The sequence below is a fragment of the Chamaea fasciata genome, unplaced genomic scaffold, assembly GCF_029207755.1.
Source record: "Chamaea fasciata isolate MVZ Bird 193981 ecotype frontalis unplaced genomic scaffold, bChaFas1.0.hap1 SCAF_28, whole genome shotgun sequence".
Taxonomy (NCBI): Eukaryota; Metazoa; Chordata; class Aves; order Passeriformes; family Sylviidae; genus Chamaea; species Chamaea fasciata.
In genome coordinates this window covers 648,004-672,310 of record NW_027094113.1, presented here as the reverse complement: position 1 = coordinate 672,310, position 24,307 = coordinate 648,004, and the positions used below count along the sequence as shown (strand labels likewise).

The 24,307-nt window shown below is 52.4% G+C and overlaps 2 protein-coding genes across 2 annotated transcripts; both read right to left on the bottom strand.

Annotated features, from left to right (window-relative positions):
* Positions 1–479: 479 nt before the first annotated feature.
* Positions 480–15,057, bottom strand: LOC136302221 (excitatory amino acid transporter 5-like). Its single transcript, XM_066205599.1, has 11 exons — positions 14,881–15,057; positions 12,327–12,406; positions 9,413–9,625; positions 8,694–8,736; positions 7,719–7,941; positions 4,680–4,779; positions 4,238–4,471; positions 2,561–2,755; positions 1,793–1,927; positions 897–996; positions 480–789 (listed from the first exon to the last, which is right to left on the bottom strand). The coding sequence occupies exons 1-11, from the start codon at positions 15,055–15,057 to the stop codon at positions 652–654; spliced, it is 1,638 nt and encodes a 545-aa protein (XP_066061696.1). The 3' UTR covers positions 480–651.
* Positions 15,058–15,903: 846 nt separating this feature from the next.
* On the bottom strand, positions 15,904–23,316 carry PRAM1 (PML-RARA regulated adaptor molecule 1). The gene is made up of 10 exons (XM_066205589.1): positions 23,176–23,316; positions 21,162–21,828; positions 19,540–19,612; positions 19,031–19,143; positions 18,672–18,726; positions 18,296–18,389; positions 17,899–18,061; positions 17,247–17,280; positions 16,639–16,673; positions 15,904–16,174 (listed from the first exon to the last, which is right to left on the bottom strand). Exons 1-10 carry the CDS (start codon positions 23,176–23,178, stop codon positions 16,170–16,172), a joined length of 1,242 nt encoding a protein of 413 aa, XP_066061686.1. The 5' UTR covers positions 23,179–23,316; the 3' UTR covers positions 15,904–16,169.
* Positions 23,317–24,307: the final 991 nt, after the last annotated feature.

Here is a 24,307-nt window from a genome sequence, read left to right as displayed (position 1 = left end):
TACAGCTTGTCATTCCTTCCTTCCAGCCAGTGAATCCCACTGTCCCTGAGAGAATGCAACAGCTCAGCTGTCTTGTCTGTAACCTGACAGCTGGGAAATCCAGTTATGTCCAACTTGGATTTTGAGCTCTAGACAAAAATTCACTTAATCTTAGTTTTTAGATGAGAACCCAGCAGTAAAATAAAAAGCAATGATTAAAAAAATAATCTCTATAATAAGGAAAATAAAAGATTCTGGAGCACAGCCTGGCCTTCAGGGAAGAGCTGCTGGCCAGAGGGTTCAGTGTTACGTCCCGTCCCTGCTGCGTTCTCACCAAATCCAGTCTGCTAACGCCTGCTCACCTCCCTAGTTTTCAAAAATAGGTGAGTTTGGAAAAATGGGAGTTATCAATCCTTCAAACCTAGCCATTTAAGACAGGGCAGCGAGCTCCCAGCTGTGTCCTCAGGCACAGGGAGGAGCTGGCTCCCTGCCCCAGTGGCTGAGCCATGCTCTTTGGGTGTCTGCTGAGTCCTATAGTTTCCAAAGGATAAGAGGATTTTCCCACTTCGTCTGCCAAGTAAGGCCTTTATCTTGCAGAGCATCCATATTCGACACTCCCAATGTCAGTGTTTAGCACCAAGATGCCATTCCTGGGAGCAGGAATGCTGTTATCTACACCTGGCAGATGTTATAGTGAACTCCTGTCTGATCCAACAGGGTTTCTTCAATCATTTCAATGCCATTGTCTTTGGGATGCAGGTGTGAGGTCTCTGCACAAGGAAACTTGTCTGTGTTGCTAACTGGGTCTTGCTGCAAAAAAAAAGAGAGCACGGTTTTAATTTCTGGAGTGAGCAGGTGCCTTGTGCCTGTCCTGCCATGTCCCGCCACCCCCTGCCCTCCCACCATGCCATACATACTGGGGCGGGCTTTGGGGCGAAGTCCTTCTCGCAGACGTGTGCTATGATGCCAGCAGCCAGGGCGTCACCAAGGACGTTGGTCATCGTTCGTAGTCGGTCCCTGCAGAGAGACAGCACCAGGATGCAGGGGGTGGCCACAGCCAGTGTGCCCGGGGTGTTGATGGCTTTGGAACATGTCAGCCACAATCCTGAATGTCCCTCCCACTGGTGTTGCCAAGTGCTGTGTTGGTTTTGCAGGTGCAGAGTGTAAACAGTCGCTATGTGAGCCCCATGCTGAGGCAGCGTCTATCTCACCCTGCCTGTGTGAGCAGTGCAGGGACCTGCCAGTGCCACCTCCCAAACTGGGACAGACACTGTTGTGCTAAGTGCAGGGAGAGCTGCCTCAGCAAGTCATAACACTCCTTGAGATGCCTCTTGAGGAGAAATCCTGTAGAGCCAGCCACTGCTCCTCTCTTGTCTACCCAGGCACCTCTCACATTAGTCGAAGGTGCCAGCAGTGCTGGGTACCCTGTGATGCTGAAAGGTTCAACTGGTGGTGTATTAACCTTGCTTGGTGGGGGAAAGAGAAAAGGGGGAGGGAAAGAGAAAAGCAGCCATGATACTTGGCACTGTTCTCTCTTCTCCCTGGGGGCTGGGAAGAACAAACCAGCCACCCGCGTGTTGGTTCTGTAACTCAGCATCTGCTCTCTGTGGTTTCTCACCTAATGACTCGCTTTGTTTTTATCTTAGTACTTTAGAATGGCACATTTCACAAGCTGTGTGTTTACTTGTCTGTGACAAGTGTAATCCAGCATCAGTTTCTGTCTCGAGAGCAATCTGGTTTCATCCATCAAGATGAACATCACCATGAACTGACACTGGACACCGCCCATGGCAGTGTCCTGGAGAGCACTTACAGAGCCCAGTCGACGGCGATGATGAGGGTGATGTCCTCGGTGGGCAGCCCGACGGAGGTGAGCACAATGACCATGGTGACGAGCCCGGACTGCGGGATCCCAGCGGCCCCAATGCTGGCTGCCGAGGCCGTGATGCTGCAAAGAGGAGGCGGCTGTGCAATTCAAACTAGGGTGTTTGCATGGCAAAGTCATCTATTGCTGTGTGGAAGGACTGGATTGGATCTGACTTTCTGCACCTTCCTGTTCCCAGATGCTATCACAGATTCCCCTGCACACAGCAGGGGCTGGCAGCAGGTGCCCTAGGTCTGTGCTCCCCTCTGCCTTCAGGGTAGGGACTTCCTCCTTAAAATGGCTAAATATTTGCAAATGTACTTAATTAGTGTTTAGTTATATGCTTTATTTCCCTGCTTATAAAATGAGAATATCCCATTCCAGAAGGGGAGTAAATGACACCTGCAGAAATCCTTCTGTGCTCAGCCCTGCAGTGCTGACCTGCTCCAGCCACGTCTGTGCAGCTAGGCTTTCCCTTACAGGCAAAGTCCTTGATTTGCAGCAGATTCTGGGGTGCAGAGCCAGCCCAGCTTTCCCTGGCACACAGCATAGGGGCTGGGACATGCTGTACCCTCCCCTGCTCCTCAGCTTCCCCCAGCAAAGGTCACTCTGTGAATTAACAAGATCTCTGCAAACAGGAAAAATGCAAGAGATTGTCCTAATGTCTATAAATAGGAATAGAGAGAAATAATCTGGCTTCTGCAGAGAAACTTTTACCTTATAGTTATAATTTGTCCCAAATCCAGTTCATACTCATTGACCTGGGCAATGAAGATGGCAGCGACCGCCTCGTAGAGCGCAGTGCCGTCCATGTTGATGGTGGCCCCAACGGGGAGCACGAACCGCGCCACGCGTCTGTCAATGCCGTTGTTCTCCAGGAGACACTTGAGGGTGATGGGCAGGGTGGCTGAGCTGCAGGACAAGAAACGAGCAGTAATTGCTGTTTGTGTTGAGCTTTGTAAGTTGGAGTCAGTGTGATGGGACAGTAATACCAGCCCTCCTGAGGGTGGATGCTGCAGTGTTGCACAAATTGCTGTAGCAGTGTAAGTCTCTCCAGCTCTCACCACCTGGGGAATAGACATCATCTGCAAAGTGAGCTGCAGGTTGAGAGAGAAAATGTCAGAATGTCATTTCAGTGGCTGAAGGCACCACTTGAACCACCTGTGTGCCATGGCTGCAGCTATGTTGAGCATCCCTGGTGCCCACGTTAATCCTGCAGCACCTCCTGGAGCGTGAGACAGTGTGTGCCAGCACTGGCTCTTTTGGGGTCCAGCCAGACCCCTATCGTCCTCACTTGTCTCTCCCATGCCTGCCTCAGTTTATGCACCCCTGACCTCTCTCTCTTGTTTCTGTCTAGCATGAAGATGACAACTGTCCCACAGGAACTGGGATGAGGAATGGAGGAAGAAGAACAGGTTGAAGAAAGGAAACCACAGAAAAGAAGTCGCTGGGATTGTGACAGACTCTGGAAGTCGGGAACTGCATTTGGGAAAGGCTCTGGATGCAGAGCAGTGGCGCCAGCCCTGGGCACAGAGCATGAGGCTGAGATGAGGAGCAGGATGCTCTCTCTCCCTCCCTTAGCTGGCTGCAGAGCAGGGAGGAGAAGCCTGATGGAGACAGAGCTGGAGATCCAGGTTCAGGAGGAGACCTGGTCATTAAGTGCTGCAGAAGCAACAGTTGCAGCTGTGGGCACTGGGGAAGGGAGGCACAGTCCACGTGGTTTTATTTGGATTATGTGGAGATGCAACAGAGAGGCCAGAAAAACCCTTTCCCTGATCAAATGTGCTCCAGGAAAATGTTTGAATTTGTGTGTTTTCTGGAAAGGATGGTAGTTTATAGTGTGAAGGGTTTTTTTATTGTTACAAGGACTGTATTTAAATGAGAATAGATAAATCTAAAATGATTAAAATCTTTTCAAAGTAGGCAAGACTTTTCTGTGGATGAACTTGGGATACACTGTAGCTGATTTTAAGTTGTCAGTAAAGTGTTCAGAAGAGCTTTTGATGTTTTCAATTAAACTCCAGGATCAAAACCCCATGCAGTTTATAAAGCACCTACAATAGTCCTAGTTGGAATTTAAGGAAAGAAAAGTGCAGCAATCGAATAAAGTGCACACAGACGCAAAGACATTGCTGGTTTGCTCTGGGAAAACCCTGGGAGAGGGTGGGTGGAAGAGCACCACGAGCTGCCCAGGTCTGCTGACCAGGGCAGGGCCAAGCATCTGCTTCCTCCTAAAAGCAGGAGCATTCCCATTTCAAATGGTGCTGGAGCGTAGTTTTCCTTTGACTTAGACCTGTCTTCCCAGAGCTCACCTGGCTGGACGCAGCCATATCTCCCTTGCTAAACCAGATCCCTGCTCTGCGGTATCTGCGGGTTCCAGCCATGTTTTCCTACCTGGAGGATGTAGCTAAGGCGATCAGCAAGGCTTGCAGTATCCCCTGAATGAAAGCAAAGGGGTTTTTCTTGGTGATGAGCACAAAAAGCAGAGGTAAGAGGATGATTCCATGGAAGGCAAGCCCTGACACTACTGTAATGACATAGAGTCCCAGCTTCTGTCCTATAACCGATGGATCTTCCATCTCCAAGATCTTCCCAGCTATGAGAAATACAATGCCAAAGGGGAAGTACCTGCAAAGAAGAAGCAAAAATTATGAGGATGCAGCAATCACTGTAACACTGCCTGATAGCCACGGCAATGTTTGGTACTGTGCAGTACAGTCATATGAAAACAAATTCAGTGCTCACAACCGACACTTGTACACGTGTGACCGCCATTGCCATTAGATCGCGGGAAAGAAAATAAATCAATCAATGAATCAATCAAAACCGGATTTACCAAACAGCCATTGAGACAATTTTCATAACTGCTTCGTTCAGGCACTGGCACACGTTAACCAGCGGGGCTCCTCGCTCGCCCATTTTTCCCAGGAGAAGTCCTGCAACCAAGCACAGCAGGTTATGTTACTTGGGAGCACCACGGGAGCAGCACCTGACAGGTCAACTCTCTTGAGGGTCTGGTGGCCACAGAATGGGGGTTACCAGGCCAAACCTGATTTAGTACTGGTTGCCATGTGCTCTTATGAGTCACGGCCGTTCTCTGTTCCAAGCAAACACAAGCATCTGGCCTTTTCTCACAAAGCGCCAACAAGAGCCAATTCCAGGATTTGGACTCTCCCTTGCACAGAAGACAGATAAACTTCACTGCTGCTCAATGCTGGAAGAGTTATTTCCTGGGGTGGATAAACTGGATTAAGTGGATATCTGGATTGCTTTTTGGTAATACAAGAATAATGAACTCTGGAAATAAAAATGGATTTTTTTAAGGATAAGGTGTGATAGGACTCTGTAGCTGAGGATGTGATGCTGTGCTGCATCCCTTCCCTGCTGTGGAGTGAAAGGGGCCCTGGCTGCCCCAGTGACTGAGCAGTGCTCAGGCCCCTGTCCCATGTCTGGTTCCCTCATGGCCTGGACTGTTTGGTGTTGGTGGCTCACAGGCTGTGCCATGGTGTTGACAACATATGTGGCTGTACAGTGATATGTCAGGAAGGATCTGAGCAAGTTGCTTAGATACAGGCATTAAGCCTTCTCTCCTAAGTCTGTTTTTTCCTTTGATGTTGTGGCATTAACCTAATCCAGTCTAATTTTCTGTTGAAGGAATACTAGAGCAGAAATACAGGTTATGGTTTGAATGGTCAGAAGGGTTGTGGCGCTGTCCTGTCTGCCAGTGCTAAACCCCATTGCTTTCACTGGCTAGGAGGCTTTCCAGGAACCCATCATGCAAAGGGAAAAGGAACCTTTGAGCATTTGCCTGTCTTGTTTCCAGCTTGTTGCAAGTCCTTCTTCCTGTGTTGGCTAAAATTAATTTTGAAGCACTGTGCAAGTGTCTGTTTTATCTTGGAAAAGGAGCATGTAGACAGGATCTTGTGCTACTTAGCCCTCTTCAGTCTTCATGGTTGAGGACTCCAAGAGGTTGGTGATTGGATCTCTTGCCTTGCTCAAAAGACAGATGAGGTGGGGTCACATTTGCCAGAACTTTCAGAAATGAGACAAGGCTTGCCATGTTTAAATCTCAGCTCTGTGGATATTCGTCCAGTATTTGGTGGCCACAACAGCTGCTTTGGAAGGAACTAATTTCTCTTCAGGTCCTACAGAGCTGGTTTGGGAGATGTGGCCCAAGTAAATGGACAGATTTCTGCAAGGATCTTGAAAGCTCTGCCCTCTCATGGGTTTCAAAAGCGACAGAGAGGCCTTCAGTGACAGTGAAGAACTGTCAGAGCTGGGGTAGCTATGTGGGATCACCCCTCATAGCAAAGTCACTCTGGGTACTTAGTGGGTGCTGCATGGATGTCTTGGTCTCAGCCCCACAACCTGCCCAGTTTTGGTGTTGAACACAAATGCACTTTGCTGAGAGTTCAACCAGCTTCCACCTGCCCCCCCCCCCCCCCCCGACTTTGCTGCACGGAGGAGGTGATCCCTGTTTCCCAAAGCATGGGGCTGTGGTGCCCTGCCTGTCCCTCTCCTGTTTTCTGCCAGGCAAACCCAATTCAGCCTCTCCTCATAAGGAAAGCATCCTGTGCGTGTATGAATGCCCTTTATCAAGCTGCCCATGCCTGGTGCAGGTGATGCTCTGCCAGTCTGTGGCTTTGTGGAACTCTAATCCTGGGTGAAACATGGGCGGTGCAGGTGGTGGCTGGGGCTGGCTCAGGTGATCTCCCACTGCCTCCTAACTCAGGCTGATCCCACTCCCACGCTGGAGGGGTTGTGAAGTGTCATCTTAGAAAAGAAAAGCAGCTTCTCCTTGCAGGTTTCGCAGGGCTAGAGGGGGCACATGTCCTGTGGGCAGGAGCTCAGCACCTTTCCTGGGTGTCCAAGGTATGCAGAGGGTGTTGGTTTCTGGGATAGGAGATTGCCAGAAACATCTTCTGGCTGTAGGGATCTGTCAGTGGGTCTGGCTCTGCCCGATCTTGCTGTGGCCAACTCCTCTGAGGTCTCACATTTAGAACTGCCTCCTTTCTGTGGCTCTGATTGCAGTGCAGTGCACTCTGGTGCTGTGCTGGCTGCGCTGCCTCCATACCTCAAATCCTCTAATTGGCTTTTTGGTTCCTTATACACAAAGTTCAAGCTCCTTGCCCTCACCTCTTAATCTACACATAATCCTGCCACCATGCTCATCTCACAGCTTCCTACTCTTTTTCCTTCCTGATCCCTCCCTCCTCCCTTTCTCCAACAACCTTGCCACCCGTGTCCTCTTATGCTTTGAGTCAGCTTCAAGTTCCTCCTTTCAATGACTTTCTCCCTCTATTACATGTATCTCTCCACAATCTCTCCTCCTTCTTCCTTCCCAAAATTGCTCCCAAGCACCTTTTCAACACAGGACTGCAAGCTGTTCAATGCAGAATGCTGCCCTACCTCCTTCAGAAAGTCTTGTTGGGAATCCTCATCTATTTGTAACAGCACCAAGTCTGACTCTCCTGTCACATCCTGCCTGCTCAGGGGCTGAACTCGGCATGAAGGGTTTGGGTCATTGTGGTGAGCTGTGTTCCAGGCAGCCTTTGCAAAATTATGCCTCACTTCAGACTTCATTAAAAGGACTCCCCAGCTTAAGTAATGGTTTGAAAACCCTCAGGACCCATATGTGAGCTGTGAAGGACATATGGGGTAAAAACAGCCTGCCCTGTGCCTACAGCTTTAGTGAGCTCCACCACGGGTGGTGCTGACAGGGCCCTTGGTATGAGCTCAGTGCTGGACCCAGTTCCCAGGGACTGGGGCAATTAAAGCTAAAAGAACCTCATCCTACATCTTTCACTCTGTAAGGTGTGGTGACCACAGCAGTGGCCACCCTGGGCTGTCCCTGGGCCTGCAGAGGAGTAGGTACCTATTGTTGCTGAGAAGATGACAATTCCCAGGACATTCATCTCATTGCTGGTCCCAGCCAGGGTCCTGTAGGTCATCTCGGGTGATGGTGTCAGCTCAAGAAAGACAGGCCGATGGATTTCAGGGTTTTTGTCATCAGGTGCAAAGTAAATAAAATTGACAGGTTTTCCTGGGATCTTTGGAAAACCAGGAGACTTCACCACCGGGACAAGAACAGTTCGATACTGGAACAGAAGCAAAGGAGAGAGGTAAGTGTGCTTCTGGCATGAGCTCCATCCTGCTCTCAACACAGTGGCCAAGCCAGTCCTAGGCTGGGTGCTCCTGGAGGTTAAAGGTTTGGTTTCCAAGCAGTAAAAGGCTGTTGGAAACAAGGAGTAACAATCAGGCAAGAGGAGCTGTGGCTGTTGGCCTCAGACTGTCCTCAGCCAAGGCTGCAGAGCACACTCATGGTGTTGGTGACCCGGGCCCCTGCGGGTTGCCAGCACAGTGCTGGGGTCCCTCTGGTCCCTCCATCCCTCCTCCTGGGAACTTTATCGATGCTTTCCCAATGTCATGAGTTTGCTTGTTTTCCCTGTCCCTCCACCCTACCTGGCCACTCTGTCTGTCCCCTTTGACCACTCTACCTTCCCTCAAGCATCCCTTCTTTGGGTCCCTCTCCCTGCCTGCTGTCTGCCCACCCTGCTGCTGCCCCTCCCCAGGGATTAAAAAGCTGCTGCACAGAAGCAGAATCGGAGGGAAGGGATGTGTGCTGCTTCTGTACAGGAGCCTTGCAGGCACAGGGCAGGCACGGGCGTTCCTGAGAGCCTGCGCCCCACCCCCAGCACCCTCCTGCCTTCAGGTGCCCACCCTGGGTGAGTGTGGGCGGATGCAGGGGAAGGGAAAGGGCTTCTGTCCAGGCTGTGGGTGAGCAAAGAGGCAGCCCCGTGTGGAGCTGAGCACCATCCTGGCTGCATGCAGAGGGGTCAGGTGAACTCACCTGCTGGAACGAAGCTTCAACCAGGTTAGAAGGAAACATGTTTCTGTAAGAGACCAATGACACAGGGTTGAAGTGTGTTGAGAGGACATAGGGAGCATCCTGGGAAGCACTTCCCGTGGGCACAATGTCCAGAAGAGGACATGAAAGCCAACAACAGCTTATGACAGCTGTGCAAGCTGAGAGCAAAGAAAGGCTGGAAGGTGAACGCAAAGCAGGAGTGAGAACCATGTGTAAATGGGATTGGTGGAAAGCCTGAGCCTGGGATGGACATCTGCCATCTGCAGCCCCCTGCTCAAGCCTGGTCCAGTCAATCCAGTATCCACAGAAACGGAGATTCTCCCCCAGCCCCTGGGTATGTGCTGCAACCCCTCTCCAGATAATCCCATCCACTGCCTTAACCCAGCCCTGGGCCAGTTCCAGGCTTGGCATATCCCTGCTGGGGCTGCAGAGAAGAGTCCAAGCCTTGCAGGAAACATGACTCTGATCTCTGCTGCAGTGCCTGTCTTTGCTGACGGCTTTGGGAGAGCTGTGGCAGTGACAGAGTGGCCAGAGTGGCATGGATGGGGGCAAATGAACTCCACATTGCTGGGCTTGGACGTACCAACACCTGGCCAGTGGTTCTGTTTCCCTTGAGATCTCAGGGTCTTCTGGGAACTCAGAACCTTCTGGGAAGATTTTGTTATCACAACCTTGGCTCCTGCTGAATTCCTGTGACACACCTGATTAAATCCAGTAACGCATCGGCAGAGCTGAGCACCACTTTCCCCACAGAGTAGTTGTCCTTCTGGGCAGCTGCACCAGGATGGATGCTAACCACGAGGATGATCCCCACGGTCACTGCCATGAAGGTTGTCCACAGGTAGTAGGTGATGGTGATCACCCCCATCTTCCCACAGGCCTTGGAGTCCATGGTGGCCAGCCCAGACATGAGGCTGCAGCACAGAACAGAGTGGTCACTGCCTGCTCCCCAAACTGCACAAGATGCACCTGATGGGCAGAATCTCTAAGGTGGAAATGGTTTCTGTAGGTTTTTCTAACCAAAACCTAAGGGCATCACTGAGCTCTTGCACATTCCTGTGCCAGTGCCCACAGGATCTCACATCCAGGATGAGCTTGTGACAACCCAAGCTGAGCTGAGAAGGGCAGGAGACACCGCCAAGCCCCTTCTCAAGGTCTGGCTGTGCCTTCTGTTTTCTACAAGGGTTAAGAAGTTTATATTCTTAGTATATTTTTATGTTGAATAACTGATGCTGCTCCTTTTTCGTGAGATACTGTTCTCTTATGTCTCCATCGCTTTGTGCCACTGCTGTGTGTCTCTGTGAGGAGCAAAGGAAGGTACCAGCAAGGTTCATAAAATCCTGGTGGGGATGGACCCCATGTCCCCAGGAGAGACCTGCAGGTTCAGATTTCATGCATACATAAGCTTTCCTAAGAAGTAACCCATAAGCTACTTCTCAGCAAAAGTGGGCTAAAAATAGATAGGGCATTACAGGCTGCCCCAGCAGGGAGAGCAGTGCTGGTCGTGGGGACAAGTTGGGTGCAGGACTGGGTTTGCTCAGACCACTCACTTGGGAGGAACTGCTGACATTCTCAAGGACAGAGAGGCCCCACAGAGAGACCCTGACAAATGTGAGGATTGGGAAATCCCCAACCATGTGACAAGTGACAAGGGCAGGTGTCAGATCCTGCCCTGGGGTGGGGCAGCCCTGGATGCAGGGACAGACTGGGAATGAGAGGCTGGAGAGCAGCGCCGTGGGAAGGGACCCGGGGGTCCTGGTCGATGGCAAGTTGGATCTGAGGACAGCTGAGTCCTGGCAGCCCAAAGGGGCACCGTGTCCTGGGGGGCACCAGGCCCAGGGAGGGATTGTCCTGCTCTGCTCTGCACTGGGGCAGCCTCACCTCCAGTGCTGGGGGCACTTTGGGCACCACAAGATCAGAAGGATCCAAAGCTGTTGGACACTGTCCAAAGGAGGGACAGGAGCTGGGGAAGGGTCTGAGGAGAGCCTGAGGGCACTTGGCTGGTTCAGCTGGAGCAGAGGAGACTGAGGGGAGGCTCCTCGGGGGCTGCAGCTCCTCCCGAGGGGAGGCAGAGGGGCAGGGGCTGAGCTCTGCTCCGGGACAGGGACAGGAGCCCAGGAAGGGCTGGAGCTGTGTCAGGCCTTGGGATGGAGCTCAGGGAAAGGTTCTTCCCCCCGAGGCTGCTGGGGCACTGCCCAGGCTCCCCAGGGAATGGTCCCAGCCCCGAGGCTGCCAGAGCTCCAGGAGCGTTTGGACAACGCTCTCAGGGATGCCCAGGGTGGGATTGTTGGGGTGTCTGTGCAGGGCCAGAGGTTGGACTGATGATCCTGTGGATCCCTTCCAGCTCAGGATATTCAGGATTCTATGAAATGTGAGGGGTTGCAGTGTGCCCCACATGCATACAGACCCACATGAAGCCCCTGCAGAACCCAGCCAAGCCCTGACCTTGAGGCAGGACATAAAAGTGCTGCAAGGGTCAGTGTCAACCTTGGGGACACACAGGGTGGCTGAGGTGGTGGTCAGCCCACAGATCCCATTAAGCAGCCACACATCTGGGAGGAGAAGGGCCTTGGAAACTCAAGAGGGTCCACAAAAGCAACACTGACATAGGTGGTGCTTTCCAGCTTGGGGCTTGAGGATCTCCAGAGCTTCATCCCCAGAGCATCCCCAGTCTGCTCTGGGATGGTGTGTAGAGGGAAGACACCACTTCACCATCATTCAGTAATTATAGAAAAATCCCCGATTCAATCCAACATGAAAGAAAACTCCCAGGAGGCCTCTGCAGACCCTGCACCCACAAACAGGAGAGTGATCAGAGGAGACCACTAAGCAACTGAGCTGCTGGAAGGGCTGAGAACAAAGGGAAACTCTCAGGCACCTCAGGGACAGATGTGAGGTACAGACCTCTCTACAAGGGCTGGTACTGAACAGGTCAAATGTGGCCAGGATAGAGACCACACTGCTCTCAAAAATGAACCAGAGGCAAATGGGACAACAAGCAAACTCTGACAAACAATAAAGAAATGACACATCCTCGAGGGAACAAGGACTTGACCATTTATGTGTGTCTAATGAGCACATACCAACATAGTGTTTGCAATATGTTAATCCATATAAGGTTTTCAAGACCTTGCTTATACCCCAGTAGGACTGCTGGCTCTGTTCCTTATTTCTAGGTCTGTATGGGCCAATAAAATGGGGATTTGCAAACACAGACATAGCTCTGGGGAATGCTTATGTTTTTTACCTGGACTTTCTCAAATCCCTCTAAGGAAATCTATTTTGAGGTTAAACAGCCCATCACAACTGCCCACGGATGGTCCTGGCATCACCAGCTGCCCAAAAGAAGGGAAACACCACAGTCAATGCAGGTGGCTGACCTGGGTGTAAGTACCTAGCAAATCCAGGTGAGGATTTGTCCCAGACTATTGCTGGGAAATCATGGGGCTTGACGGACACCAATCCAGGGGATACTGCTTGACTGCCAGCTGCTTGGAGCCAGGGTTATTCTCATCCCACGCAGTTTTGGGGTTATCTCCTCAATGGGGGGGTCACAGGGTGATCATTTCAACATGATGGAAAGATGGTGCTTTAGAGCAGAAGGCGATGTCTTACCTGGAGGTGATCAAGGGCAGGATCAGCATCTTCAGCATCCTCATGAGGAGCTCTCCAGGAAAGGAAAAATACTGCTTCTCCTGCACATAGAGCAAAGCATATGTCAGGTAAATGATTATGGGTTAAGGGCTCAAATTTGATCAATCTGCCTTTTTCCCAACCAGACCCAGCTCTGAGCTTGGTTCTGAACTGGCAGCTGCTCCCTGAGGCACTCCATAATGCCATTTCTCTGCTGCCCCTTACTGGGAGTTGGCTCAGAGATGGGGAATACCAGCCATGTGGCAAACCTGGCTGTAAACAAGGGAGGGGCATGTGGGGTTGATCCCCTCCCAAAAACATACTTGGTTCTGTAGCCTTCTAGGTAATGGTCCACATGGCCCCCACCACTTGCTCCTCCCAAAAGTCATTGCACTCATTATCAGGGAGCAGAGGCTTGGCTGCATCTGCTTTGGGGCAAAAGTGCCCCAAAGCTCTTGGCAGCAAAAAATGTTGGGAATTTCTAGTGGCTGCAGGTGGAAAAGAGGAGTTCAGGAAGAGCCCAGGTGTCTGGCCCATCTTGGTGCCATGGCATTTCTCCACCCCCTACACCCCTCACATGGATATGGGGAAGGGCTGCAGAGACATCCCCCAAAGTCTGGATCCCACAGCCAGGACAAAGGGGAGAGTGAGGGGTCTGTGGGACCAGCAGCCTGGGCAGCATCCTTCCTTCTCTCCATCCCTATCTCTACCCACCCATCCATCCATCCATCCATCCATCCATCCATCCATCCATCCATCCATCCCTCCATCCATCCATCCATCCATCCCTCCATCCATCCATCTACCCACCCATCCATCCATCCATCCATCCATCTACCCACCCATCCATCCATCCATCCATCCACCCATCCATCCATCCCCCATCCATCCATCCATCATTCCATCCATCCATCCATCCATCCATCCATCCATCCATCCATCCATCCTACCCTCCCTCCTTCCACCCCCCTGTTTGACTGTGCCACTGTAGAGGTGACAGGGAGGGATCTAAGTTGGCCCCAAGACAAGGAGGTACATTTGGTTACTCCAAAGTAGCCACCACCCCATGCTGAAGCTTTGAGAGGTACCAAGGCAGCTGTGCTTCCCTGTGCTGTCCCTGCGTTGTCCCAGTGTGTGGCCTGGACATGGCTGATGTCCCCAGGGAGCTCAAGGCAGAGTGGAGCTGCAGTGGGCCGAGCTGGGTGCAAGAGGTAATGACAGATCTGAACAGCATCTCTTTGCCAGTGGGTCTCTCAGCTTTGTGACACTTTCCTATAGTAGGGAGGAAGGCAGAGACTAGCCACCTTTCCAGCTCTCCTCCAGATTTTGTGACAGAAGTCTCTAGTGGGGACAGTCTCTAGTGGAGACAGTCTCTAGTGTCTGCCAGGCCCACAGCAGAGCTGTGGCAATAGGGCAGGATGGGGCTGGAAGAGAGGATGGATAAACTTGATGCATGGCAGGACACAGGGCCGGAGCCCCAAAGACTGTGCCAGCCTCATGCCCAGCGTGGGTGGCTGCTGGGCTCTCACGGGTGTGTGCACTGGGATGCAGGGAGATTACACCCAGCTTCAATTAAGTAACGAGATCATCCCTGCTGCTCTGATGCTGAAGGGCCTAATTGAAATGACAAGACTTTGTTAAATCCTAATAGGCAACACAGGGATGTTCCAGCATCAGCCGAGCTCTCCTGGAGCAGCATTCCCCCTCCTGGGCTCAGCAGCCTGGCTGAGGATCAGCGCTGAGCCGTGGCCCAGCTGCCTGAAGTCAGAAGATCTCAGCTCAGCGCCGTTTTGCAGCGCGATGCTCCTGGAAAGTGCTGAGCCAACATGCTTTTCTTGTGTGTTTTCTCCAACGCTTTTGTCTCCAAGGCTCCTCAAAGGAAGGTAATGCCTCAAAGCCCTCCAGGCTCCCTACCAGCCCCCTATTTATTTGCTGGGTCCACTCCAGAGCATGGAAATGTGCTTTGATTGCACACAACTGGGGAGAGTAATAGGAGGACCTCATCCTTTGGACCCCATCCCTCAAACCCCATCTCCTGGACCCTATCCCTGGAACCCTGTCTCCTGGACCCCATCCCTCAGATCCCAAGACTGCTGGTGGTGTTGGGGGAGGCCTGTTTATTGAGCATCTAGCCCCTGCGTAAACATTCCCCCCTTTCTCATCCTCATCCCTCCTCGAGGCTCCTGCAGACTCATGGGGCCCAACCCAGAGCTCCGCACTCCCATTGGAGGGAGGTAGAATTTGTCCTATAGCTTGGGCATTTGTTGGCACCTTCCTGGTCAAAAGAAAAAAAGAAAAGAAAAAGAAAAAGAAAAAGAAAAAGAAAAAGAAAAAGAAAAAGAAAAAGAAAAAGAAAAAGAAAAAGAGAAAAGAAGAAGAAAAGAAACATGGGCAGAGACATGCCTTGAAGTGGTTTTCTTGAGCAGGAGCCTTTGCTTTTGGGGCTGTGACCATCTGGGACCCTTACTGGCACCAGGGCTTGCCCCCTGCCCCACTCCATCCCCCTCACTCCCATCACCATCCCAGCCAGGCTTACCAGGTCTGTCAGCTCCAGTGCCCGCAGCAGGAACCCCAAGAGGCATCCGGTGACAACCGACAGCATTGAGAGAGTCAAGAGGCCATTTTTGTACCAGAAAGCTCGTACCCACTTCCAGAGGCGCAGGAGGGCCGTGGACAGCGAGTGTAGCACAGCTCTTCTGACCCACTCCCACATGGTCGTCCTCAGCTGCCCAGATGATGCCCCTGGGAGCAGTTCCCAGCCCCACTCATGGCCACGGGCCCCGCAGTGCCGATGGACCCCTGCTCTCTGCCAGGAGCTGAGTGTGCTGGTGGCTAATCCCCAGAACCAAAAGCTTCAGGGATATTTGGGAGCCTTTCCCATAATGGAAAGTGACGTCTTCAACTGGTTAATCTGGGCTTGGCATCCCACAGTGAGGTGCTGAACCCTCCCAGTTTAACCCTCCAGCCCCTGGGATGGGGGCCAGTGTGCAGACTGAGAGCAGGGACTCAGCCCCAGAACTTCTCATTGTTCCTGATCTAAAAAGATTTGGGTCTTGCCACCAGATCTGGGTCCTGCACTAGATTTGTGCTCCCCACTGGCTGTGAGTGCACCCCGATCCTTCCCCCATCTGTGAGGGCTTCATGAGGGTAGGGTCTGCAAAGAGAAACTTTCCTAGTGAATGAGAGAATTTCCCATAGCATCTGCAGACACCAGCCCAGGGCACCAAGAGGTGATGCTGAATATTCCCACACAAGTATCTGCCCCAACAGATCCAACCTCCTGCCAGCTCTCCAGGGAAGCTGTCCCAAGGCCATAAGATGCTGCTGGAGCACCTGGTCCATAATTAATGATAGAGTATTTCTCTGTCCAGTTTGCCCCTGGTTCAGGCCAGGAGCGTCACTGGGGCCAGAGTGTGGTGCAGAATGAATGGGCAGGTGGGTCCCGGGCTGAAGATGCTCTGAGAATGGGAAAATATTAAAACATTCATGGGCCTGAATTTACCCCTCTCTCCTCCCCCCCCCCCCCCAAAAAAAAACAACAAAACAAAAGCCATGAAACCCTCTTGAACCATTGCTATATTTTACACAGACAAACCAGAGTGATGGTGTGACTTGAGGATCTGGGGCCCCCGGCCCCATGGACAGGATCTGTGCAGCCCCATGTACTGAGCAGCCATGGCACTGTTCTGGCAGGGACACGGTGGGTTTGCAGAGGAAGAAGAGCTCCTTCACAAAAGGAGGCTGGTGTCTTCTGCTGTTTATGTTTCAACCCGTGGGGAGGTCTCTGTGGTGCTGTCTTGGGCCTTTGGCGTTTGTGTGGTTGGCTCAGCCTGCCACAATTAGAAAAAGTGTGTGTTTGTGAGCAGAGCTGAAATACAGTTGTCTCTATTCAGCTCCATCTTCAGAGCCAGCTTCCAACCAGGGATGGAGTTTGCATGTCAGGAGAGAGCAACTGCTTGGGAAAGGGAAGTCTCAGCTGTCTGGGGGATCAGGGACAACTCAAATGACATTTGAAGGGGCCCTGGTGCTGGCAGCAAGTGGAGGGAGCAAGCTGAGAACAGAGTACTGAGAAGCCCAAATAATTGGGAGCAGAGGAACATGAAGACTTTTAGGGAACTGTGAGTAAATGGAGAATACCTCAGGGAGAGGAAGACGAGTTGCACAGAGGGAAGGGAGAGAGGGAAGACCGCAAAACAGCAAAGGGTCAGGAGGAGCAAAGGATCAGCACCACCTGGTGCTGCGTGGTGGTCACTGTGGTCAGTGAAGGGGTATGGCAGCAGTTCTGTGCACCTACCATAAATCTCAACATCATCATAGATGTCAGTGTCCCTGCAAAGACAAAGATGGGTGCTGTGGGCAGTGCGGTCTCCCATGTCCCACCACCTCCCAACCCCGAGGCAAGAGCTAGCTCCTGCTGCCATATCTGTCTCCTCTCCTCCTGAGCTGTCTGTGGACTCTGGTGTCCACCTGCAGCACTGTTTCCCCCTCCCAGTGCTATGCTCTCCCTGCATAGCTGGGACCATCTGGAGTGGGGTTAAGGTAACTCTGGCCCCTCTCAGGCTGGTGGCCTCGTCCCAGGCTGCCAGGAGCTGCAGACTTGGCCATGCAGAGGGGCTGCACCCTCATCCTGTGCCAGCAACAGCCTCTGAGCAGTGTCTGGGCAGGTCCCACATGAGGGACCACAGCTTGGGGACTTACTCCAGTGCCCCAGTGATAGAATCTCTCCTGACACTAGAAATGGCAGATTTCACCCCAGAGGAACCAGCTGGTGCTAGGCTTATTGTCACAGCCTGAGCTGGGTAGTTTTGAGTTGTCAGCCAGGACTAGTTTAGCACTGGCCACTCACGGAGCAGTTGTTGCAGCTCAGGGAGTGGAGATGAAGGGGCTCAAAAGAGTACTCACAGAGGCAGCATCACGGCCTGGGGCACATAGCCATCTGCAACAGAGTGAAGAAAACACAGTGAAGGAACCTGTCAAGTTGTGCTGGGAACCAGGGCATGAGTGGGAACCACCCCAGCACCCGCCCCTGCCCAGGGTTTTTAGCAACACCTCATGCTCCCTGAAAGAGCTGGGACAAGGAGGAATCCAGCTCTGGGCAGCCAAACCAGAGCCTTCAGAGGAACCTGCTCTGGGCAATGGCAGGAAGGAGCCTGACAGGCTGAATGGCAGCTGGCAGGGAAGAGCCTGATCCCTTCTTCTCTGCCTGAAGGATCTGCAGCCCATTCCACCCGAGCATCCCTCAGTGCAGATACAGCTTGTGGAGTTTGGCAAAGCCTAGTATGCCAGCCTGGTGGCCTGGAGGCTTCGAGGACTGCAAAAGCTTTTAGCAGAGGGAAAGGACAGCAGAAATGCTGCTGCTGAGTGGAAGGAAGAGCAGGACATTTGTGCAGAGAAAAGCAGGAACCTTTTCAGGGTAGCAGGGTACCTGTCAGATCTAACAAGTGGAGGAGATCTGTCAGGAGGTGTGTCAGGACGTGTTTGCATGAAGAAGCTTCTTCCCAAAACTGTGCTGTGCTCCCTGCTGTGGGCGAACCCCATCCCCCTACAGACTTACACCTCCTCTGGCTGTTCCGGCAGAGGATTTGCTCCTGATTTGTAAACTGAATGACATCAAGGATTTCTCCCCGTCTCAGTGGCAAGTTCTTTGCTCCGCCCCTCTTCTCTGTTGTTGCAGGATCGACCATCATCTGAGTCAGCACACTGATGGTGCCTTCGAACTGAAACACAAACAGCAGCGCACATGGGGAGTTAAAGTCAGGCAGGTCTGACCGCTTTCCCTCCTTGAAAAAAAGCAGATTCCTCTCTGGCCAAATGGTCTGTGGGACTGGTCTGATCTGGGGGAATGGGGATGGTGTGACCTGGGGGAACAAGGCAGGGTGTGACCTGGATATCACTGGTCCCTGTGGAGCACTGCACCTTTCCCAGGAGGGTGATCACTCACTGCTGCTCACCTTGAATTTCTTCTGAAACTCCCTGTCCATCTTCTCTTCCTTCTTGCATGCCTTGAGTGTCATGGTCTTCATCTTCTGGGAGACCTGGGGTTCTCTGCGGTGATTGAAAGCCATGGGAAGGTTCAGATGACCCCATGCTCTGCTTCCCCCCGTCCCCTTCTCCCTGATAGCTGCTCCCCATTGCATTTCCCTGCGCCAGCTCTGGGGTTCTGGGGGCTCTCAGGGCCAGGTGTACAGCCTGCAGCTTGTGCTCTTCACCACAGACCCTTCCTATTGCAAGCCCAGCAAGAGACCATTAAAGCAGCAGCTTTGTCTCAGCAGCAAGGAGCCCTGGCCATTTTGGGACCCTTAAAAAGAGTAAAAACCCCCCCGTTACCTCTGTGTAGCTGCCAGCAAGGTAACCCTGTTAGAAGCTCGGCCAGCATTTCCACCTGTAAAACCAAACCCCAGGAGAGATGATGCCATGAGGCTGCTGTGAGATGTAAACATCTGCCAACACAGGATACAATGAGCAGCCAAGAGCTTTCTCCTCCTGGGACCAAACCCTGAGTTTGCCCCCAACTGTGGAGGGATCAGGGTTTCCTGTGCCCATTTACAAGAGGAACCCTGCCCTCCTGTGTGGGGAGCAGCAGGCTTAGCACAAGCCCCACCGCTGCCCACGGCTCATTGGGGCCTCACAGCTCTCAGAGCTTCAGGTCTCACCCCAAACAGCATCCAAGCCCCTCCTGTACTCACCTCCTCTGGGGCAGGGATACATTGGCAGCTGGGACACAGAAGGCAGCAGAAGGCCTGGGCTTCTCCTGGCCAGCCCAACAGGCTCAATGTCATCATATATCTCATCTTCATCCCTGCAGTGAGGCAGAGCACGGTTAGGAAAGTGCTGCTGCAATGACAGTGTTGGGGGCTGAGGGCAGAACCAGGGCTGCCAGGAGGAGGGTGGGGAACAAGCAGGTGGGCTGGCCATGTACTGGCTCTGGGGCAGAGCTGGACAGCAGCTCTGTGCCCTGTGCCAGCAGCTCCTCACACAGCTGGATGTGGACAGGCAGCAGGGTGCAATGGCAGTGAGGTAACACAGCCCCAGGGGATGGCCATGCTTCACACTGTGGGAGGTGCTTGCACACCCTAGGCTCCAGCAGCAGGCAGGAAAACCCAAACATTCTCTTGCTGTCACATCTCGTGCCCTTCCCAGTGGCTTGGCACAGCCTGGAAGCCACCTGGAACAGCAGTGCTGCCTCAGTCCTTACCGCATGCCACTTGGAGCATCCTGCAGTGGGAACCGTGCGGGCACCGATGCAGCACAACCTGGTTGCAGGTGACCTGTGACAAACAGCAGAACAGGAGGGAGCAGGGAGGGATTATTTAATATTTTCTCCTCAGCTCTGTCAGCTGCCCTGAGGTCAGAGCCACTCCGAGCTGGATTTAGTGCAGGGGGAGGTGGGGAGATAAAACTGATTACACATCTTGATAGAGCAAGGAGTTTCTACTCCACAGCCCATCCAGGGATTTTCTTCCAGCATACTGGTGCACAGCTCATCAGGTTCCTCACTGAGAACCTTGAATATGTATTTTCCCATTTGTATATTCCTAATGTTACTTTCTTCCTGGACAAACGATGGAAAGAGAGGGGAAGAGGCCAAAACAGGTATAATGAATGTGGAAAACTGCTAAATTTCAAAAATGTATCAGAGTCAGGGCAAGTCCTGGATATCTCCACGTGCTCAGGAGCACCATCAGCCAGAATGCTGCCCCCTTTGCAATTGCCAGCATGACCACACCCCAGCTAACATGCCATTGTTTGTACCACAAGCCTTGTCTCCAGCCTGCTCAACCAGACCAACCAAAAATGGGCACAAAGACCTGAGTACAACATCAAATCTCTGCTGGTTTATGGTACCAAGTAATATACAATCAGATACTTAGCCCGAAAAATTATAAGATTTCCCTAAAAATTAACAAAAATAATCAAATCAAGGCAAGGTGTAATTCTAGATGTTGCAGCTTGCCTCAGGACCCATGTGACAAATAGATACTGATAGGCAGTCATGTGAGAATCTCCCAGCAAAACAGTGTAGCCGGCCCTGATAACACCTTTTAATTATAACATAGACCAGCTCAATTTTTCAGTTCTCTTAAGGAAAGGAAGGGAAGTCTACTCTCATGGTTAGAGAAATTGTTTCAGTTCTTTTAAGGAAAGGAAGGGAAGTCTACTCTCATGGTTAGAGAAACTGAGCAAGAAATGGCATTTGAAACAGCTTTCATCACCTGGAGTGTGGATTAGCAGAACAGCAACCGTGAGAAACCACTGCAGCAACCTGCATCTGGCAGGCCACTGTGGAGCTTGGCAGGGCAATGTCTGACTGGCACCTCCCCTACTGCTCATGCCCATCACCCTCAGGCCTGGCCCTGGGCACGTCTGGCAAGAGTCTGGCCACATTTTCTCCTCATTAGGTAGCTGTGGGCAGTGAAATCTCCCCTTCCACCCTCTCCTCTCAGCTGGACAAGCCTGGGTCTCAGCTGTTCTTTCTCCATGTGCTCCAGTCCCCAACCATCTTGGGCTCACTCATGTTTGGCAATATCTCTCGTGTTACTTACTCCAACCTTACTTCCTACAAACACTCCAGAGAGGGAAATTTATGCCCAGCTAGGAACCAGGCACTTTATTTCCCAACCTGCCCTCCTTCTCACTCATTCTCATCCTCATGCTGTTGCCCATAAAAGCCCCTTTTGGTAATACAAGCCCCCAGCCCTTCATCAGCCCTCCCAGCATTTCCACATATCCCAAGACCTGCAGGCTCTAACTGGGGGGATTTTCCTTCCTGAATGAGCAGCATCCTTCCCTGAGGGACTTTCAAGAGCCTGGCCATACCCAGCTGAGCATTCCTTGGTGGTTCTGTGGCAGGACGGATGGATGTCCCAGGATGTGCAGCTGCTCTGAACTTCGCCAAATCCACATCAGGAGGCCGCCGGGGCTTGCCTGGCTTCACTCTCAGTTCCTGGACTTGTGGCAAAGGTTTCCTCCAGGGCAGAGCTGAGTGCTCTGTCCTTTGGGGGCTTCCCACAGCAAGCAGGGGGGCTGCAACAGCTGTGCCTTTGACAAGAACTGCTGGAGCTCCCTTGTCCTTGGCAGGTGGCCGCGTCTGCTGGGCTGGCTTCCTGTGGGGAGGATCAGAACTGGCTTCCACCTTCTTGACCAACACATCTCCTCCTGGCTTTGCAGGTGCTGGGTGGAAGTTGGCATTTTGAGACATCCCCTTCTTCCGGCACACCGTTCGTGCCGGGGTCTCACAGGCAGAATGAGGTGAATGCTGTCCCAAACTCCGACCTGTACTGTGGGATGGAGAGGCCCTGCTGCAGGGGGGCTCCTGAGGAGGATCACCCTTGGAGCCCATGCCAGGGGTCTGTCCTGGCTCTGGTCCATGAGAGCCTGCAGGGTGACCCTCTGGCCAGCCACGCACTTTGGGAGGTTCTTTCCTGTTCTGTTGGAACTTTGCCCGAAGGTGCCTCACCACAGTGTCTCTCCCCTCCAGATGTGTCTGCAACCATTAAGAAAAACAGTTCCAGTTAAAACACCATGGAGGAAAATGAATCAAAATTTCCCCGGGGAATGTGGTATTCCTTCAACATGGTCTCACACTAAGTCTTCTCCACAAAACGAGAGGCTCTCCCTAATCTTTGCTCAAAAAGGTCCTGAAACGTATCTGAGCAAACAACATGAAGCTGCAGCAAACTGGAACCAGGTAAAAAACAAAGCCAAGAGGCAGCAGACTGCCCTACTTTTTTGACATGTGTCTTTCCTGTGTGGTTCACAGTCTGCACACACGAACCAGGACAGAGCTAGCTGTCTTTAGCTTCCTCGGTGACCAAAATTCACCTTTTTCTAGAGCCTCCAGAGAAAAGCTGCCTGGAGGAAGCTATGAATGAATCTTGCAAGAAGACTGCCAGGTGGGAGGTATGGCACAAAGCTATGGAATGGGGCTACATTTTTCCTAAGCTTCTCAGATGGACCTTGTAAAAGGGGAGGGATCACCTTACCCTCCCCATCTTTCTCCCATGCCCTTGCCCCCAGACCACAGTGTCCCTTTGCACCAGAGCTGGCTGCTTCCCTGGAGCTGTACGCTTCCATTTTGGAGTTCTTCTCCTTCTGGGATTTTAGTTTTGGCTTGTGATTGCATAATTTTTATTTTCACACAAGGAAGGGCTGATATGGAGAAAAGCTGATGCAACGTTTATAGACAAAACCGAGCAAATGTACATATACAGACTTACAAAAGTGCAAGTTTCCCAGGCAAACACCCCAGTTTTCCTGGTAAACCCTCAAATGCAGCACTTGGCATAGCAGTGCTGAAGCAGCATGAATGTGCCATTTCCTGTATACCAGCAGTGGGGCTTTCACTCAAATTAGTGAAAAAAAGCAACATTTTCCAGATTTCCAAACATACTGTTGGGATTTTTGACACCTGAATGATTTGGTGGTTTGTAATGATCAGTTTTAGGCCTGTTCCATGAGCTGGGACTTGCTCAGAGCCCTTGGATGTACAGCATTGCCATCACTGTGATCAGTTCCAGGTTTTCCAATCCATTTTGTGCTGGCGGGGGCTCTCCTGGACTCGGTGGGAGTATGGCCTCCTCCTTTCACAGATGTTTATATCCAGCCTAAGTTCACCCAGAAAACCTTCCTCTGAGCCCAGAAACTGGTCAGAGACCTTTGAAACTCCATCCAGCTCAGATGTACAGGAGGACTTTGCCTCTCAGGAGGAGCGAGGGTCATGGCCAGATCCCGCCCCTCACAAGGACATCCCTAAAACCCTTCCAGCCAGGATGTATGGCTCCCAGTGTCCTGTCCCCATGTCCACTACAGCCCAAATCTGGTTCTTACTCACCATCTTCCATTAGTGGATGCTTTCCTGTGTGCTCGCCTCCTTGCTGAAGACCACCCAAAGCATTCTGGACAAGCCTCTCTCAGGCTCCCCCTCCCTTGAAACCAGAAGCTCTTTCCTAACCGCTGGCGAGGTGTTGTGTGCAATGCCAGGAAGTTGCTTTGGCCTGATGGTGAGACCACACAAGGAGGAGGAGAAAGAGGAGGAGGAGCAGCTCTTGGTACACCACTAATTTGGCTCTGCTGCTGTTTGACGCTTGCAGCCCACCAAGTCCTTCTGGCCAAAAGAGTCTTACCCAAAGGAGAGCCTTAGTTTTGGGAACTGACTGCGGGATGCGAAGGGATGGGACCAGGAGGGTGGGCAATGTCCTTGTCCGATGGTGGCCCAGGTTTCCTCTGCAGGTCACGTCTCAAAGCTGCACACGACTTGCAGAGTGGGGAGGTGCAGTGGGTGCACAGCTGAGCTCTGTGGGAGCACAAAAAAGCTGGGTGAGGGCTATGGCTTCCTGGAGTATCCAAAACTGCAGACATGAGCTCTGCTGAAGAGCCTAATTCCTCTGGGAAGCAAGGGGAAGCTGGCACGGCAGGGTGCTGTGTTGGGCCATCACAGTATCTAATTGTTGTGGTGTCACCGTTTACTGCCTCCAAGGCAGGAATGGTCTGACAGTCAAGCCCTGGCAGGGGTGCTCTGGCCTGCCGGTTGGTGCTGGCGCCCCTGCTCCAGGATTGGCATGTCCCTGCAGCCCTTTGAGAAGGTGTCCCACCAGCAGTGCCCGAGGTGGCTCCTGCCTGCATATGGTTTAAGGATAAGACAGAGTTTGAGGACATGGGGAAGGTTGGGGAAGGCTGGGGAAGGCGAGCATCTCTTAGCCAAGGGAGGTGGTCCTGGGGGTACTGTGGAGGGTGGTGGGTGCCCAAGGAGGGCACTGGAGAGCTTGATCCCACCAGCTGGAGGGGGTGCTGGGACATCCCACACTGGACCCACGGGGAGCCGAGTCTGGAGCACAGGACGGGCAGACAGCAGTGACAGCCACCTCCCGCCTGCCCCACTGCTCCTGCCGCCGCAACGGAGAGGGCGCGTCCGTGTGCGTGGGGAGAGGGAGGCCCGAGAGCCGTGTTGGGGCACGAGGGGTTTC

Excerpts from the sequence above, each read along its gene's own strand:
- PRAM1 (XM_066205589.1), bottom strand. Across the intron at positions 18,727-19,030 it reads GTATCCCTGCCCCAGAGGAG|GTGGAAATGCTGGCCGAGCT; the intron begins GTGAGTACAGGA and ends TTGGTTTTACAG. Across the intron at positions 18,390-18,671 it reads TTGCTGGCAGCTACACAGAG|AGAACCCCAGGTCTCCCAGA; the intron begins GTAACGGGGGGG and ends CAATCACCGCAG.
- LOC136302221 (XM_066205599.1), bottom strand. The coding sequence starts at position 15,057 with ATGTGGGAGTGGGTCAGAAGAGCTGTGCTACACTCGCTGTCCACGGCC. Across the intron at positions 9,626-12,326 it reads CTGCCCTTGATCACCTCCAG|CCTCATGTCTGGGCTGGCCA; the intron begins GTAAGACATCGC and ends TCTGTGCTGCAG. Across the intron at positions 997-1,792 it reads ATCGCCGTCGACTGGGCTCT|GGACCGACTACGAACGATGA; the intron begins GTAAGTGCTCTC and ends GTCTCTCTGCAG.